Source organism: Enhydra lutris, unplaced genomic scaffold (genome assembly GCF_002288905.1).
Source record: "Enhydra lutris kenyoni isolate GAN:26980312 unplaced genomic scaffold, ASM228890v2 scaffoldscaffold5, whole genome shotgun sequence".
Taxonomy (NCBI): Eukaryota; Metazoa; Chordata; class Mammalia; order Carnivora; family Mustelidae; genus Enhydra; species Enhydra lutris.
This window is the reverse complement of record NW_019154089.1, coordinates 20,891,960-20,911,048: the sequence shown is the minus strand read 5'-3', so window position 1 is coordinate 20,911,048 and position 19,089 is coordinate 20,891,960. Positions and strand designations below refer to the sequence as shown.

Sequence of the window (19,089 nt, the reverse complement as noted above, 5' to 3'; positions counted from 1 at the left end):
GGCATTTGAATCGGGAATCAGGGATGTCCACTCTGAACTGGCCGTGCTTAGGCAGAGGCAGGATTGACAAGCAGCAGGCAGGTGTGAGATCAGGAGGAAGAGAAGGCCAGGCAGAGAGGCTACCTCGTGCCTGAGCCCTGAGGCTGGGATGAGTTTGGCAAGGGTCAGAAACAGAGAAGAATGGGGTGGCCCAAATACAAGAACAGAGAAGTTTGGAGGCAGGCAGAGGGAGTTTTTAGACCAGGCAGGGCCAACAGCCAGCAAAGCCATCCCCATCTTCCTGGCACCCTTTTCCATCTACTCCAGTGGGACACCTCAGGTGTCCAGCCTGGTTCTAAGTCTGGCCCTAGCGCCACTGGGCTCTGCCTTCCTTCCCTTTCTCTGCTCAGCAGCATCCTTAGGAGACTTACACAGCAGGCCAGCCATGGGATCTGCCAGCAGAGGCAGCCGGGTTCTTGGGAAATTTGAAGTGACCTCCCATAGTTGTTAAGACTCACACAAATCCAAGTTCAAGTCTGTGCTTGGCCACCAACTATTGTCAAGGGCCCTGGGTATGTTACTTTACTTCTGTCACAGCCATTACTCTCTCCTGAGAAATGGGGATGCAAATCGGGTTTCTGGGAGGATGGAAAGAGATAACATATGTTAGCACTTGCCCTCATACCTGGCACATAACAAGTGCCCAGAAAAATAATAGACGCTCCATATTTTTGATGATGACTTTTCCCGCTGCTGTGCAGGAAGAGGTGGAATGGAAGAGTCAGGGATTCCATCCTTACAGGTGTGTTCTCCCCGCTTCCTTATTTTTCGGAACTGTGCTTGGGTCCTCTCCGTCTTCCGTCTGCTCAGTCCTTAAGGTGGGGTCTTGCAAAATGCCTTGTTGTGATCTACAGATCCAGGTGCCGTGTCCTGTCCAGAACCTAGGGGCCCGTTCTCCTAGCTGGTGGACAAGCAGTCCCAGCAGTGCACGCAGCTGGGCCTAGCGGCCTCTAGTTCAGTGACTCGAACGCTCTAAGTCGGACCAGAGCTGGCATCCCAAACAATGCAGGCAGGCCGCCCGAAGGGAAGCCAGCCCCCGCTGGAGCACGGCCCTGCTGCTCTCATCCTTGCACAACCCCCGCTTAGCAGTCAGCCTCTTTGAAGGAAAGAAAAGAAAGTGTGCTGAGCTTTAATGAGGAATCGGCTGGGCTCCCTTTGCCATAAGCCTGGCTGGAGGCAGAAGATGAACAGGCCCCCGTGAGTGCCCCGCTGATGCTAGTCGTCCCTGGATGTGACCTGAGACCCCGTGGTAATGTGGCTTCAAGCAGCCCTCGCTCACATGTGCTGCTCCCCTGCTGAGCACGCCTTGCCGTTGGAGGTAGAATCCACATCTGAGCTGGGACCAGGGATGCCGCCAGCACGGGGCACGGGAGCAGCAGGCCGTCCATGGGAAATGTCACCGTTTATTGTTTTTCCCGTCCACATCGACCCTCAGCAAGCAGAAGTTCCAAATGGCCATCAAGTTATTTCCCCCCTTCTCAGGGTCGTGGACCCGGTAATAACATCTTTCTGAAGGGCAATGAGTCTGTCTTTAACCTTGCCCTCATTGGCAGGTGTGTCTCAGGGTGGCTTCCAGAAGCATCTGTTGGCGGTATACTGCATGCCCGTGAATGCTCTCCCTTCTGTGGGAGTGACAGGCCCGGCTCGATGGTCCAGGCTCCTTTGCTCTTTCCTACAGCTCCTCCTGCAAACCCACTAAGTTATCTTAATTACCATTCCTCCTTGGTCTCTGCCAAGAAGTGGGGTAGATTTATAATTGGATCGGTCAAATATTTGCTGTGGTTTATTTTTTTTGCCTCTCAAGTGCTCGTAAAAGGTGCATTTTCCTGCCGCATTCAGTATGACTGATGACTCAAAGGCACGGTCCTCGCGTTGTGTGCCAACACAGGTTATTTTTCACAGGCCAAGGAAAAAGAGAGAACTGGGAGTGGGGGGTGTTTATTTTGGGTTCTTGCGCTCTCACTTTCTGGGTGGCTTTATTGCCAAGTCAAGAGAGACGAGCTGCCTTGAGAGACAGACTTCCTCCCGCAGCCAGCCCATGCACACATCCGTCCCCTGCTGGGATTTGGTCATGAGCCCCCTCCTCTCTTCCAGGGCTTCGGCAGATCTCTTAGATAGAATGTGCTATGGAGCAACCTCTCAGTCATCCAAGCCCAGCACGATCTCCTGAGCATCCCTGTATCCAGGATTGAGTGTGATGGGGTCTGGGAACAGAGAAGACAGATGTCCCTGGTACTAAGCCCGAGTTATCCATCCGCAGTGCTGGGACATGAAGAAGAAACTCTGGCCAGGGCCTGTGCCGTTGGAAAATGGCCTCCTTCCAAGCAAGCCGGCCAGACTGCAGTCTAGGAATCCGAGAGAGCAGGGGCTCTCCTGGACCCGACGGCCTCCCTGCAAACAGGCTTCTTCCTGAGCTCCCACACCCGTGCCCTAGAAGGCCATGTCGGCAGTTGGCTGCACTGATCTATCTCGTGTTTCTAGCCTCCAACCCTTCCCAAGGTTACAGCGGCCCTCAGTGGCGCTCCGTGACGCTGCTTATCACTTGTTCGTCTGAGAGTCGGGGAACATATCATCCAGACCGGAGCACTTTCTGGAGTGGAAGGAGGAACAAGAGGTGTCAAGTAGGACACCCCTGGGCAAACAGGGGTAAACAGACACCCCACACATAATAGGCTGGGGCTTGACGCCATGGCAAGTATGCTGGAAGCTTCCATGCTCTCGGCGAGTGAACTGGGAAAAAGGAGAAGCATAACATCCAGAGATCTCTGAGGGCTATGCTGAAGTAACAAGGAAGTCTCAACATTTCAGTGGTTCCATTTAAGAAATGTTAACTGCTTGCTCGTGTCATAATTTTAGCCTTCCTGCGAGGGTTCATGCTAGGATCCAGGCCATTCCTGTCTTGTGGCTCTCCCATTGTGGGCTTGATGGCGGTTTCGGCACCTTTCAGAGGCAGAGAGGGATGGAGAGAGAGCAGTAGGAGGTTGTACCGGATATTCTACGGCAGGATCTAGAAGAAGTAGCTCATCCCACTACTTAAGTTCCATTGACTGAACACTACCACGTGCTCCCACCTGGCAGCAAGGAGCCTGGAAAAGAGTGAGACCCTGATATGGACAAGGGTCAGCCATCACTCCCACAGAGGACACTAAGAAACAGTATCAAAGTGGGAAGGGAAGACAAAAGAAGGAACAAGGGAAGAAAGCAGGCATTTCCAACAGCCCACTGAGAATTGGAGAGGTGATGTCATTACGGCCTTATAAAGTCACCTTTCAAATCTTAATATATGTGAATGTGCAAACACCCACAACGTCCCATCATAGGTGTGTTCTGCACCGGCTGTTGCCTGATTCAGCCTCCCAGACTGTAACGCTACCCCTTCCTCTTGCGTGAAAGAAAGCACATTAGGGAGTGCAAGTGATTATTACTGAAAGACTAAACCTGGACCATATTCCAATTTTTTTTCTTTTTGGTGGAACTTATTTATGAATTTAGTATTTTATTCATTTGATATTTAATATTTACTGACCAGACTCTGCTTGAGATAAATGAGGGATGGCAGTGAATTATGATAACGGTAGCTCACACCTTGGGGGCTTGTTCACTGCACACAAAGTGCGATTCTAAGCACTGCGCATGAATTGATTCACTCAACCCTTACGATAGTGTTTTGACAGAAATGTGATTATTGTCCCCATTTTAAGGATGAGGAGACTGAGGCACAGAGAACTTAAATATCCTTTGCAAGTGTGGCAAGAAGTAAGTGGCAGTGCTGGGATTCCAGCTCTGAAGTCTTTTTTCCCCCCAAGCTTTTAATACATTTGACAGTGAGTGAGAATGAGAGCACAGGAGTGGACAAGTAGGCGGAGGGCCAGAGGGAGAGGGAAAAGCAGGTTTCCTGCTCAGCGGGGAGTCAGATAGGAGGCTCATTCCAGGAACCTGGGATCATGACCTAAGCTGAAGGCAGATGCTTAACGAACTGAGCCACCCAGGGGCCCCAGCTCTGAAGTCCACTTAACCATTCTGCCATGCAGGCAAAACCCCTGCCCTCCTGGAGTTTACATTCTTCTCAATAGACTGACAATACGCATAAAAACAGATCATATCAGTGTAGAGAGTGACGAGTGTTTTGAGAAAAGCAAAGCACATTAAAGGGTAGAGGATTGAGGCACATTGGACACTGTTATTTCACACCGGCATGTCCCCATACCCTGTTTGACAGCCCCTGGCTTGCAGAGTCTTTCTTTAATGAAAACTGCCCTCCACTGCTGCTTTGGAGTGACTTGGAAGAGCCAGCGAAAATAGATGTCTCCTCTCTCCTCTGACAATACCTTTGCCCAGAGCCATTTGATTGGTTGGACAGTGAGCACTGCTGCTGGTTCTAAGTCATTTCTGTTCTTGACCAGCCGGCCAGTTCAGCGAGAGATGACTGATGTCCAAATTAATAATGAGCAATGACCCCACACAAGTAATCACCTTCCCCCAACTTTTCTCATGGGGGTGATTTTCTGGACCCCAAATGAAGTATATTCTTCTCACCTAAGCACCGAGGAAGTTAGGCTCATTCCTCTGGCTGACAGCAATTTATAGACATGGGTCTGGGTAGTTGGACATTACGAGGTTGCTAAGAAACAAATGCTTTGGTTACAAAGGTCTCTGAAAGCAGCACTGTTTTGATGTATCACTGCGTATCATTTCTTTTATCCCATAAAACACCCCTGACCAGTGGGATATGGGGTAGAGGAAAGCTAAAAAACAAATACTCGTTTTCTGAGGAAATTTCCACTTCCTAAGCAGCTGTCTGCCACCCCCAGATGGAAAAACTGGAACCATCTACTTCTCTTCTCTGATCCTTATGATTTGCAAATAAGTAACTCATAGTCTGGAGGTACTTAGTAACATGGTTAGTACCTTCCAGGCACTGCCCGAAGCATTATGTCATGTCATCCTGGGCGCCTGGGTGGCTCAGTGGGTTAAAGCCTCTGCCTTCGGCTCAGGTCATGATCCCAGGGTCCTGGAATCGAGCCCCGCATCAGGCTCTCTGCTCAGCGGGGAGCCTGCTTCCCCCTCTCTCTCTGCCTGCCTCTCTACCTACTTGTGATCTCTGTCTGTCAAATAAATAAATAAAATCTTTAAAAAAAAAAAAAAAAAGAACATCTCCAAAAATCAAGTATTATTACCTAGTATGCAAACCAGGAAAAGGCTAAAAGTTGATTGACCCAACTTCAAACAATAGCAAGTAGCAGTCAGAATTCAAACCCTCCTTTGTCTGATGGTAAAGCCTTTGCACTTCGGATTACAGATTCTTTGTTTTCAATGATCACGTTTCAGATGGGAAAAACTGGCAATTCTGATCATGGGGAAGTCTCATTAATAGATTCCTGGAGTTTAATTCTATGAAGTTCATGAAAGAGGTTATAGTCAATGTCTGTAACCTATAAAATCCTTTTTATGGAGGGGAAGTGGTGAGAGAGAGCTTAATCCCACAGTGGTGGTTTTTTATCTGCTACAGACCTGTGCTTTGAATGTTCTCTGGAAGTCACAGTGCAACTGACTTTTCCATGCAGTGATTTTGAAAGAGTTCATAAGATTAGCCCATTTCTACAGGGGTCTTATCGATTTTCTTGTCGACAAGTAAGAGACATTGGTGTCCTCTGCCTTTTCCCTCATCCCCTCTGTCCAGCCCACGGTCAAGGGGTGGGCTTTCTTAAAAATATTCCTCCAAAGTTGTCTCCTCTCCTCACTGACTATCTTGACCAAGACCCCTGTCGTGACATACTTGAGCTTCTATAATCACTCCCCAACTGGTCTTCCTGGTTCTTTTCATTTTCCCCTCTGCTGTATCCTGTCTGCAAATGAATTCCTCAAAACAGTCCTTTCGTTGCATCAGTCACTGCTCAGAGATCGTCAGTGGCTCCCACTAACCCACCAGCAGATTTTGCCAATCTCTTGGGTCACACTGGTTCCCTCCATTCCCCCTCATCTTGGTAGCCTTCATTGGCCACTCTGTCTCTCATTGATCCCTTCTAGTTAGGAGCCCACTTTCCACTGAAACAGAATTTCATATTTAATTGCTGGTTAATCTGAGAGAGCTAGGTCTTTTTGCTTGGCCACTTAGTTGCTGTGTGACTTTTGACAAGTTGTTTGGCTTCTCTGCACCTCAGTTTTCTCATCTGCAAAATGAGATACAAAGAGTACTTATCTTTAGGGTTTTTGCAAGAGTAGAATGAAATGATGATGGCAGTGATGATGATCGCTAGCTGACACATATTTTGTGTTTGCTCTGTGCCAGGCACTTTTCCAAGTATTATCTTATTTCTCACAACAACCTGTAACATACATGCTATTATTTTTTGTTTTGCAAATGGGGAAACTGAGGCACAGATAGGTAGAGCGGGTGAGAGATTCTCTCCCAGTTAGTCTAGCTGCACAGATCTCATCCTTTTTTTTTAACTGAAGTATAGTTGACATACAGTGTTACATTAGTTTCATATGTACAACATAGTAGACACAACCCTCATTCTTTTTTTAAAGATTTTTTATTATTTATTTGACAGAAAGTGAGAGAGAGAGGGAGAGGGAGAGAGAGGAAGACAGCAAGCTCAAACAGGGGGAATGGCAGGCAGAGGAGAAACAGGCTCCCCTCTCAGCAAGGAGCCCAGTGTGGGGCTCGATTCCAGGACCTGAGATCATGACCTGAATCGAAGCTAGCCGCTTAACCAACTGAGCCACCCTCATTCTTAACTAATCTACTATGCCTCCTCCCCCTGGTAGATGATCAGTAAATGATAGCCGGTAACACAGGTCTGTAATTCCTTATCTGAAACTCTTGCCAAGCCAGATGATTTTTGGAATCCAGAATTTTGGGACTTCCAAGAAAGTTATACTTGGCATATAGTAGGTATTATATAACACCCCAGTGGAGATTGGAACAATAACCTCCCTCCCTCCCTCTGTTTCTCTGTCTCTCTCACACACACTAGAGAAAACATAAAAGTTTTGGCTTTAAAGCTTTTTGGATTTCAAATAGCAGAAAAGGGATTGTGCCTATAGTAATAAAACTATTAGCAATAATTATAAGCACAATAAATGGTGACTTATTGTTACAACTTTTCTGACTCTTCTTTTTTACTGGATGAGCTCACAGTAAAAAGTGCTCAAAAGTATTTTTTAGCTAACTAATGGGGTGGGAGGGGAAGCTGCTAGTCATGGGACCAGGTCTGCCACCTCTTTCACACATGGGGTTCTCTTTCTTCTTACTCTAGTATGACTTCATGGAGCGTCTGGATGGGAAGGAGAAGTGGAGTGTGGTTGAGTCACCCAGGGAACGCCGGAGCATACAGACCCTGGTGCAGAATGAAGCCGTGTTTGTACAGTACCTGGACGTGGGCCTGTGGCACCTGGCCTTCTACAATGATGGCAAAGACAAAGAGATGGTTTCCTTCAACACTGTTGTCTTAGGTAGGTATGAGGTCTCTGAGTGATAATGCCACCAAGGAAAGAATGGAAACATTCTAGGTTTTTCCACAGAAAATCATCTTCCAATGTAGTTTCTACCGTGTAGGACACCAGACCAGAATCCTTTATTTAGGCCTCATGGTATTTTCCACCTAAAACTAGCCCAGATTAAAACAGGGAGACTACTTACAGGATCCAGTCGTGGTCAAGAGCTTGGGTCAGACAGGCTGGCTCAAGTCCTGGCCGCACAACCTATGCAAATCAGTGGATTTTTGTAAGCTTTGGGTTCCTCACAGTAAAAAAGAACTAACTAGTACCCACCACATAGGGCTAATTGTAGGAATTAAATAATATACGGTATATAACACTCTAAATATGCAGTAGAGCCAATAAATACAGACCATTCACATCAGCTCAGAATTTCTCTGAAAATCCAGGAAAGCTTAAAATCAAAAGTTAAAAAAAAAAAAAAGACCCACATAAAAATAAATCAAGAAAAGGATATAGACATAAGGAAAAAAAATCATATCTTTGTTCCCAAGTAGGTAAATCTCAAAATGTTTTAATTAAACACTTGTCATTTTTGGCATGTTTTAGCCCTGTTTTTTTATTAGCTATTAAAGGAGAAGCAATGCTTTTATTCAAAATTTCCTCTTATATGTGCATACAAACTCCTGAATGGGCCATTAGTTTGAGAGGATTTTATGAAGTTTTCTAAAGCAAACCTTAAGAATTTTAACAATCACATAAGCCGCAGATACTTTCATTCAATGTATGTTGTCATTAGGTTGTTATCCTGATGAGGATAACAGATCCTGGGTAGAATGTCCGTGAGTTGGGGCAGCGTGTTACACACACTTCACAGAAAAATCCACTGAGACTCAGAAAACTCGGTCCCTCCAAGTCCCAGGATGTGGACATGGTAGGAATGGATGGGATTCTGGGCCTCTGGGCATGTCATCCCCACAGGGTTGGGTCGTGGATCTTAAGGTTCACCGAAGGAGTGGTGTTACGAGGAGAGACCTGGTGAGAGAGGATCAAATCCCAACTCTTCTGTCCCACATCCTGACTGGGAAAGTCACTTACCCCCTGGAGCCTCAGCTTCCTCTGTGAAAAGGACCACGTCCCTGACAGGAAGAATGACGGAACTTTACATCCGGAACACATCTGCCATGGCGTGGGTCACCACCGAATGAGAGCAGATGGTTGTTTAGGAGCATATCGCATACAGCTATTTTCCTATTGACCAGATCCTCAGAACTTCTTTACTGGTCTCATGGATTTCTCTGAAGGGTTCCTCGATTCTTGAAAGAGCTAGGGAAGCCAAGTTAAAATTCAGGATGCACTTTTTTATCAGTAGCCACAACTTTCAAATGGTCTAAAATCAGGATTTGGTAGTGACCGTAGTGTTAAAGTTAACCCTCATTCCCTCTGCCAAGGAAAACTGGATCCTATCCGAACTGGCCAAATATACAAAGGCAGGGGTTTGGCACACTATAGCCCATGGGCTAAGTCTGGCCCTCTGCCTGTTTTTATAAATAAAGTTTTTCTGGAGCCCAGCCATGTTCATCTGCTGACATATCGTCTATGGCAGCTAAAACAACAGAGCTGAGTAGCTGCAATGGAGACAGCTTGGCCAGCAAATCCTAAATATTTACTTTCTGTCCCTTTACAGCGAAAGTTTCCCAACCCCTGCTCCCAACTAATGTCATAAACTTTGTATCATGGAAGCCACTGGAAAACATCTTCCATGGTTAGAGAAAATTTCCAGAAGCAGATTATGGATCCATGGGGGAATGAAAGCAAAAAGGATTAAAAATCAACTCACAAAAGGAAAAAAAAATAGTTTGAGATGTTGAGATTAAAAGCAGTCTTTAGTTTAAGAACATGATGAGAAATGACATCCTTTTTGTCACCTTGTATTTAACTGAAAACTCTTCGAACATCCTTAAGAGCCCACGCCATAAACAGCAGCTGGCTTAGTTGGAGTCTACAAGGACTCAGTGAGATGGATAATGATACCAACGACAACCACCACCCACCACCAACGACAACCACCACCCACCACACATGTATGCTGCACAGACCGGGGGCCAGCCTCTGACTTAGGCCCTCTGTGGGGACGAGGCTGGCAAACCCACAGAGTAGTTACGTGAGGGAGGTACTCCCAGCACTCCATTTTCTACTTGAGAAGCAAGACTGAGAGAAGTTAAGCAACTTGCCCAAGGTCACACGTGGTAATTGGGGGGTGGAGTCAGCATCCAAACTCTCCAGAGAATTGTGCTTAACCACTGGATTGCTCTGGATTCCTGCCAAATAAATGCCTTTTCCCCTGCTCAACAAATTTTCTGGGGGCCAGATTATCTAATAATGGCTTCTGCCCTCCATCTCCTCTATCCACATAGACACAGATGTTGCAGTAGTGAGATGCCCTTCCCCCAGGCCATTACTCTCGTTCAGAGATGGGAATAGCAATTCTCCCCAGAGGATCTCTCTCGTCTGGACTGTAACTCAAAGAGCAAGTCAAAGGTAATCGGCCTAATAATTGGGCAGACATCTTGATAGAGCAATGATAGTAATTGGCCTGAAATGCAGGGAAAAGAACAGTGTTTTATTTGGTTCAGAGGTTCTCCCACACGTATCTATTATCAGAACGTTCTCCATCAAGAGCAGCCAGGAGCGCCAAAAGCTCCTATGATGTGAAACAGAAGGGAAAATGTTAGACGGGTGTCAACCAGCGATCACGCTAAATATACCTTTGACTCAAGGAAGTCTTTTGATGTGTTTTGGAGAGAAGCAGCCTGCTTTCAGAAATGAGTTTCATCTCAGGGGACAACAGAGTGGCATACTTGAAGCACGGTGCGGGTGTCGTGGAGGCCGCCCTCCGCCTGCGTAAAAACCCCATTTCCTGGGCTGCCTCTCAGCACCTGCCATTGTTTCCTCAAGAAAACCTAAACCAGGCTGACAGAAAGGAAAACTGATAATATGGCCACCGGAAGGACGGGGTCCCTTGCACAGTTAAGCCAGACCGTGGGATTGTTCTTTCTCTCAAAAACTGTAGAAATACTGGGAGAAGGCCATGAAAAATAGTCTCTGTCACAGTTTTTGCTTATTTGCGATTCTCCTACCCTACCTGCATACACACACACACACACACACACACACACACTCTGACAGCTGTTTACCAAGGGCCTGCTGTGTGCCAAGAGTTGAGAATACCTCAGTGAATGATTCAAATCAGGTCTCTTCCTCATGGAGCCTGATGGAGGAAGAAAGACACATGAAAAGGCAACCATAAGAATTACAAGAGCATAGAGTAGGGGTACAAAACCTTTCCTGATTGAGGGAAGGTGAGGAAGGAAGGTGCCCAGAAGGTACATATTTCCTAAACTGACATCGAAGGATAAATACCTCAGCTAAAGGGCAAGGAGGCCTTCCAGCCCCACAAAGAGCCCATGCAAAGAGCTCGGTCCCTCTCTGTGCGACTCTGGTGGGGAAAGAGCTCCCTCAGCCTCTGCTGCTTTGTCTCTGAAGATGTTAGGTTTGGGAACAGGGAGGTCTGGCTCACAGATGTCAGTTTCCACCAAACCATCCCCAGACCTAGATGCTGGTCTAGGGAGAAGCAATCTCTAATTCGCTGTAGGGGGGACTTCTTAAAATGCGAGCTAGACAGTGCCGTTTCTATGTTTAAAACTATTTGTTTCCATTGGTCACAGAATCAATATATATATATATCAGCCTGTATTGTCTATGACAGTGAAAATTCTATGAGGCCAGAGAACTCACCTATCCGCTTGGATTCACCAATGCCTGTTATAATGCCTTGCAAATAATAGGTTTCTAGTTAATAAAGTGAGCCATACATCAGGAACTGTGACAGTTCTGAGAGCTCACCCTAATTGTAAGCTAATATGTCAGCCTGCCACAATTTCATAGATATTATCAGAAGACATGAAACTCCTGGGTCAAAGACAAGGGCCTTTATTACTTAGAGTAAGGCAATATCTAGATTCTGGTAAATGTGCCAGTCCCTCAAGCCCCAGTTCCTACAGGGCAGCATCAACAGGGTCAGCTATTACCGACACATGCAATGGATTGCATTACAGAGGGGAAATCCTGAGTTTATTACACCTGAGTTTCTCAGAGTCAATGGTGAGCCTGCCTGTTCTTTGCACTAGAGTAAGATATTACCTTTATTACACTGGGGAGTAAGCAAACCCGTCTTTTGCTCTGGAGACAGACACCATATCTGTCCTCCAATGTGGTTCACTATGCAGACAACCTTGAAAAGATAGTCCAGAACTATGGCAGTCGGTGTCTTGGCTCACAAGACATTGAGAAACATGAATGGGGAATTGGAGACATGGAGAATGGTCTCCGAAAATCATGTGAAATTGCTGATTTTTGGCCTGCCCAAGCAACTGTTTCATGATTCAACCTAAAGCTTCTTGAATGAATGAATGCACGATGAATAGATGGAAATCAGGAGCCACTTGGATGTTTCTCAGCCCACCTGTAGAGCCAACCTCAAGGACTTTCAACCCGAAGTGTTAATTGATAAATATTAAATAAATTGGTCTGCTAGAGTGTATGGTGTCCTGCCCGATTTTGAAGAAGCAGATACGCTCACTGAGTTCTCCTCAGCATACAAGAATACAACTACTGCTTTGTTCCGGAAGAAGAGAGCTGAGAAAGGAAACACTGTGGAAAGAAAACAATATATGCAAGGTTTGGTTTTTCAGTACGGAGTGGGAATAAATGGGAAATCCTGTTTAAGGGAAGGACCTTCACCGCTCTCAGGTTGCTCCATTAGAAGCCATCTGACTTGATAGTCTTTCAGCCAACATCACTGAGTCAGTGACCCCAACTCCCCAGGGCTGTGTAGAGGTCACACAGCCTGGGCAGAGTAGCTTGGATTTTTCTTTTCATCATCTTAGTAATTTGGAGCCTGAAATTCTGAATGTGTTTATTTTAGTTTAAGGCAAAAAAATGAGAATAATAATTTTAAAAGAATATGCCTGTGTCCGTGTAGACCCAAATCAACATGAAAAAGGTCCCTAAATGATCCCTTTGAAGTGATGACTTGAGAGTACACAGAGAAAGGTAAATCATGAAATAAGATGGCTATGCAGGTTAGAACAAATGGGAACTAATTGATTTTCATGAAAAATAAGATGTACAAAAGGTCAGCCCGAAAGGACTTTTGTACAGCCTAAAACCTACTGCTTAATGTACCCCAAAGCATGCCTCCATTGGCCAGTCTTACACATTTGGATTTTTCTTTCCTGAAAGCAAGAATTTTTTCTACTCCACAAACCTGAGATCAGAAACATCCACTGTCATTTGGAGACTCATTCCCTGCACCTGAGGCTAAAGGCTCAGTATCACACATATCAGACCAAATCTCAGACTGAGAGTCCGATATTGGAGGGGCTTAGTGGGAGGGGGCCAGCACTCACGATGCTTTAAACTTGTCAAAATTCAGACGTGGGAAATTTCAGATTTTTAAACCCAAACAAGTTGTTTCTTCTGAAAGAACAGGAGTTGCAGCAGTACTTACCCTGCATCCCTGCCCAGATGCTGGTCAAATAGAGAGCGGTGGTTACTTCCACGCATTCTCCAAGTTGTCCTGGTCCCCTTAACTTCCCATTCCCTTTGCTCCCTCACGTTCTTGCCAGTGCCTGTGGGTATTGGGGGTTTAGTCCCACCGGTCTTCAGAAATGGTGGGCGGTTGATGATGACTTTTCTTCATCCGCAGGCAGAGGAAAAGGTAGTTGCTGAGTTTCTCTCTTTTTCAGATTCAGTGCAGGACTGTCCACGTAACTGCCACGGGAATGGCGAATGTGTGTCTGGGCTGTGTCACTGCTTCCCAGGATTTCTAGGAGCAGACTGTGCTAAAGGTACTTGCCACTATTTCCCTGCTATGGTTGGAAAACAATGCATAGGCTTCTCTGAGGGGGAGAGCGAGGGGGCACCAAAGAAGCCTCCCTGAGAGATTCTACTGGGACAGCTTGCAAGCTCATGCATGCTAGAAGGCCCAACCCTTGAGCAATGAGCAGGCTTTAATATATGACAATTGGCCGATATACCTATAAGAGCAGGGAGGTTATCCTTGGCACCGAGGTCTGCTGAGAAGAAAGATTTGCTAAAAATGAGATGGTTGGATTCCTGTAAAAGCAAAAGTGAATTACCATCACTCCTTTCTTATAATCATTAAATTCTATGTAATGGAAGATTAAGCATCTCAGGGTTAGTAAATTTCATTCATTCTGGCCAGCTACACTCTTAATCTAGGAAGCGCTATTTATCTTGAAGGAATTGGTTTTAAATTGTGTTATTAATTTATCTACACTCCTTTGCACAGAATTGCTGGGGCCCTGGGATTCTTGGGGGAAAGGTAATATAAGAGAAAATGACTCTTGCAAGAACAGGGACTTAGGGGCTGCCTACCTAGCTTGCAGGAGACCTTGAGCATAACCTTCAAGGGGCTCTATTAGAGGCAAACGTAGTAGAGAGCAGAACTTAGAAGCTCCCGTGGAAACCAACTACGTTGATTCCTCACCCTCTAGTAGGTCACACCCCAGTCTGAGAAGCAGCAAGGGAGGGGTTCAGGGCCCTTGCGGAAGGGCCAGGCACTCCTGTGTTGAATCCCACCTCTGCCACTTGAGGGTCTGTGTGATCTGGAGCCAAGGAGCTAACATGTCTGAGTCTCTATTTCCTCCTCCGGAAAAGTGGGGGGTTCCTTTACACATTCTTTGTGAGCATGGGATGAGCTCTTAGCAGAATATGTTGTGTTCCCTCAGAGGGTTCATAGCTCTTAGGAGAATATGTTGTGTTCCCACAAAGGGTTCATACTTACCATCTTTATTTATGTATATCACCTTATATTTATTTACATATTTATATAATAGTTTTACGTGCTCACCTGTAAAAGACCATGCTGCCTGGATGCTCTGAGAAAGAGGCAGGTGTTAATAAAGCTACTCCTTAAATGCTCAACAGTGCCACTCCTCTTTCCTGTGCTCACCACAGTTGCTGGAGAAAACTGCATTTCAGTTATTCTCAGCATTTCAAAGATGGGCGGTCCCCAGCCTTCTGAGTGTTGACTGGTAAGCGAATGGGACTTCCTGGGCATGAAGTTCTGGATTTGGTTGCCCGTGCATGAGACTAATTCCTAAATGATACCATGTATGGACATATCTTCTATCACAAAATAATGCAAATGCTTTGGTAAACTCGTCAGGAAATAGAGAAGCTAGAAGGAAAAGAGAGCTAGAAGCCACCAGACTGTCGCCTCTGCACACTCTAATGGCATGTGGACACCTCCCCAGGTAGACCGTGGAGCTGGAGCTCCTACCCTTGAGTGCTTTGCTCAGTCAGCCTCTGAGGCACCATGATGGGAGGGAAGGTGGCTGACAGAGTGCGTCACCGTCACCGTGCTGAGCACCCTTCCTAGAGAACGCTGCAGAGGAGGGAAAACCTCAGGATCGTTCAAATGGCCTTTCTTGCGTTATCTAATCTTCCTAGGAGCAAAGGCATTAATGAGAGGAAGGACGGAATGGTCCTTTGCATGTGGCTGTAAATGGGCTGAACCCTCTGCTGCGTGGCCTGTGAGCTGTAAATGTGTATTAACACGGACACACGTCAATGTATTATTAATCCTAAAAACCATGTGGGCTCTGACAGCCCATCCAGTTATTGGCCTTTCAGCCCTAAGTACCTCAGCCATTTAAGAACTCCTCGCTCTAAATCCATTTGCAGATGGACGTCCATTCTGCATTATGGATCTGTAATGGCGTGTGCATTTAGCTGCTTAAAAGGACTCTTGGTGTGTGTTTTGCATTCACCACCTGTACTGTGGCTGGGTGCACACTCCGAGGGTGCATTAGCCATGGTATATAATTGATCCTTGCGAAACAAATATTGAACGGCTGTTAAGAGTAGTTACTCCTGCATACTCAGGCGCTGTTCCTGAAATCAGCCTTTGGACTTGTTGCATATTTTAATTTCGCTCTTGATGCCTACACTGGACAGAATTGAAGTATTAAAGAATAAAATTGTTTTCTCCTTGTCTCCCTCTTTATTTTTGGCAAAGTTGCTTTTAGAGTATTAGAAGAAAATTGCGTCTTTGCCCTAGCCATATTTCTTCCTTAGTATTTTTGAAATGGACACAGTTTAAGCTCCTTCATTAACAACAATATTGGGAAATATTCCAAGCCTTTATTTCCTGACCTTTTTTCATGTGCCACCTTTATGATTTTTGCCCAATTCATGAGCCACCTGTATTATTATGTACTTAACATATCTCTTTAAGTCAACTCACTACGTTTACATAGATAAATTTCTTCTAAAAGGAACAATGTGAAAATCCAAAATTTAAAAAGAAAAAACTTATCAATTGCAATAAGTAGGAGATGTTAGTGCCACCTTTGACCTGTCAAGAGAGGAAAATTTTCAGTCATGAGCATTCAAGCCAAGTCAGCCTCTCACACACTTTTTCACATCAAGAATCCCAAAAGTGGACCTGAGCCCACGTGCAACAGCCTGGCTTCTAGACAGATTCAAGCCTTGAACACCTCATTTTCTAAATATTGGCTCCTCAGAGTAACAAAAATCGCTAACTATCCCTCTGTGATGAAGTGAGAAACCAGAAAAAATAGGCACACAGATTTAACGGTACAAGCTTCAAGTGAGTAAATGTAATGATTAGCACCTGAGTTACTCGTGAGTTAAGCCTCCACTTTAAATTGTTTTTAAATAACAACTAATAGTTATTTAATATTCAGCATCCACCAGACATTGCATGAAGTACTTAAAACATACCATCTTATCCTTTCTCATATCAACGATATGAAATAAATCCTATTTTAACTACCCCCACTGTTTTAAGGGTTTTTTTTTTTTAATATTGAAATCCTTTCAGACTTGCACATGGGTTGCAAAAATAGTACATACAGCTCCCGTACAGAAGTCACCTAATGTCAGCATTTTAAATGATCATGCTTCAGTCACTGAAATGAGGAAATTAACACTAAAGCTGTTATTGACTAATTTACAGACTTTTTTTTTTCCTGGTCCAGATCCCATATCGTATTTAGTTGTTATGTCTCCTTTGTCCACTTCAGTCTGTGAAGGGTCCTCAGTCTTTTCCTTGTGTTTCATGACCTCATTCATTTTGAAGAGTACTAGTCAGGTGTCTTTCAGTATGTCCCTCGATGTGGGGTGGTCTGATGTTTTCTTGAGATTAGGGGGAAGTTGTACATTTTTAGCAAGATGCCGTGCCGTTGTCAGTGAGTCATATCAAAGACACACTTCTGATTTTCAGTCAGAAAAAAAATTAGAATGTGGTTGTGTGTGTGTGTGAGTGTGTGTGTGAGTGTGGGTGTGTACGTGTATGTTCCCACCAGAGCTGTGAGGCTCCACCCCGCCGGTCCTGCACAGTTTGTCTGTGGCTGTGACAGGCTGCCACTCATACGTAGCTTCTGAGCCCAAGAAGCTCTGAAGTGTTAGCAGGAAGTAAGTGCAGCAGACAGAGTGAGGGATCATGCTCGCCAGTGCAGAGGAGAGACAGCTGGCCCTGACTCTCCTGCCACGCAGAGTGGCACATGCCATCTCCCAGCTGTGGCTCGTGAACACTTCTCTTCTTTCTTGATAAAAGCCTTAGGAGGGCCCAAGTCCCAAGTCCTCCCTCAACACAAGCTGGCGTTCACCTTTGTTCCCTCCCTGACAGCGGTGCCCAGGATGCCTCCGGTCCCGCCAGTTTCCGCTACTGCAGGCAGCAGCCTGACTGAGACCCTCCCGCCAGGGGAGAAATTTGCCACGTTAGCAGGCGAGATTCCCATCACATCCGAGCAACCGGGTCTGTGTCCAAGTGGCAGAAATACGGATTTACTCCCTTGACCTCACACGGCGCCTCCCGTGCCCTCAGACATGCCGTGCGGATGGCAGCTCCTTGTCTTCTTATAAACCTGCCAGTCCGCATCAGGCATCTGAAGACAGCCTTGCAGGGAATGGAGGAATCAGTCAGCATGAATTTGCAGAGCATTCATTCCCCGGCCCCCACCGACCTGGGGTCCTCGGGGGCTCAGAAGGCAAAACGGAGCTGACCCGCACATCAAAAGAATGTGTAAGGGTTCTAACACATTGTTCCAAGTCAGCTGAGGGGACAGAACTTACTCATGCCTCCAACAGATGCTTATTATGGGCCTGCTCTGAGTCAGGGACTGCACCAAGTGCTGGGAATACGAGGAGCAAGCATGCCTGCCAGGGCCCTGCCTTCTGGGAGCTTCTGGTCTGCTGCATGCACGTGATCGGCAAGTGGGAAGTATATGTGTGGAGTCTTAAATGCTGTAATGCGGACTTTGAATGGTGGAGACGTTATTTTTTTCAAGATTTTATTTGTTTATTTGAGAGTGGGGCAAAGAGGTAGAGTGAGAGGGAGAAGCAGACTCCCCGCTGAGCAGGGAGCCTGATGCGGGGCTCGATCCCAGGAGCCTGGGATCATGACCTGAGCCGAAGGCAGACGCTTAACAGACGGAGCCACCCACGCATCCCAAAAGACATAGGCATTATTAAGAAATGCAGTATTATGAAGAAATGAAGTATGAATCTATAAAAATAGCCAGTTAATATCAGGGAATGTGGAGAAAATTCTACGGAGAAGGAGTTCAATAAAGGAACTACACTGAATGTGTCTTTCAGTGTAGAATTTCATGAATTGTGCAGTGTCATAAGCAATGTGTCTGGATTCAGGCTCACACACAAATGGCATTTCTTTTCCAGTACTTTGTCCCATTCTCCATCAGGTGCCTCTCTCAGTCCAGCTGTAATTAAGCTCATTATTGAAATTATTGCTTAGTCTCCAGTTTTTATTATTACTGTCCTCCTTGCCTGACTTTCTCATGGCTTGAGTGCTGTTAGTTGGGGGCTGGATGCTTTTTAATTATGCTTCCTTTTTTCTTTTATTTGCTTTTATTTGGAGGTCTTTCATTGACTCAAGATGCTCCTTGGGTTGCTTGTAATGCCGTCTTGCATTTCAGAAAACATCTGAGGCTTCCAATTCTTCTGTTTTGACGCTGGCTCCTCGGACGGCTTATTTGGTTCCGAGCTTGAGGCCGCAAACCTTCATCAGAAACTTAAAACACCAGAGCCTTACTTGTTAGGTAATGTGTATTTCACAGGGATGAGAAGTGACAGCCGCCACTGCTCAGCAGCTGTCAGGGGAGGCCCAGAAATGCCAGAGCCGCGGGAATGTAAAGCCTTCTCTCTGGGGGTGGGTCTCAGCTCCTACCCAGCTTCTGTGGGGGCTTGAGAAAAGAGAACAGGGATCTTGCCATTTTTGCTCCTGTTAACTGGCAAATGTCCCCACTACCCAGGCCTTCCTGAGCTTCCAGCCCTCGAGTCAAACTCCTCCTCATCTGTCGCGGCTGACACTTAACTGAGTTCTGACTCCGCGCCAACCACTGTCCTCAGCCACCACATAGCTCTCTCATTTAACCATCAATACCCCTATTTTATGTACGGCTGCTATCCCCTTCTACAGATGAGGAAAACGAAGCTCAGAGAGGTTAGGTAACTTGCTAAAGATCGCTCAGC

At 45.9% G+C, this 19,089-nt stretch overlaps 1 protein-coding gene across 2 annotated transcripts in view; it reads left to right on the top strand.

The window, feature by feature from the left end:
• Window positions 1-19,089, top strand: part of LOC111140927 (teneurin transmembrane protein 2) — a 934,316-nt gene that overhangs the window by 747,665 nt on the left and 167,562 nt on the right. For both annotated transcript variants that reach the window (XM_022493193.1, XM_022493194.1), the window contains 2 exons: window positions 7,302-7,497; window positions 13,293-13,394. In XM_022493193.1, the coding sequence (XP_022348901.1) occupies window positions 7,302-7,497; window positions 13,293-13,394 (298 nt within the window). The remainder of the gene's footprint in view (window positions 1-7,301; window positions 7,498-13,292; window positions 13,395-19,089) is intronic.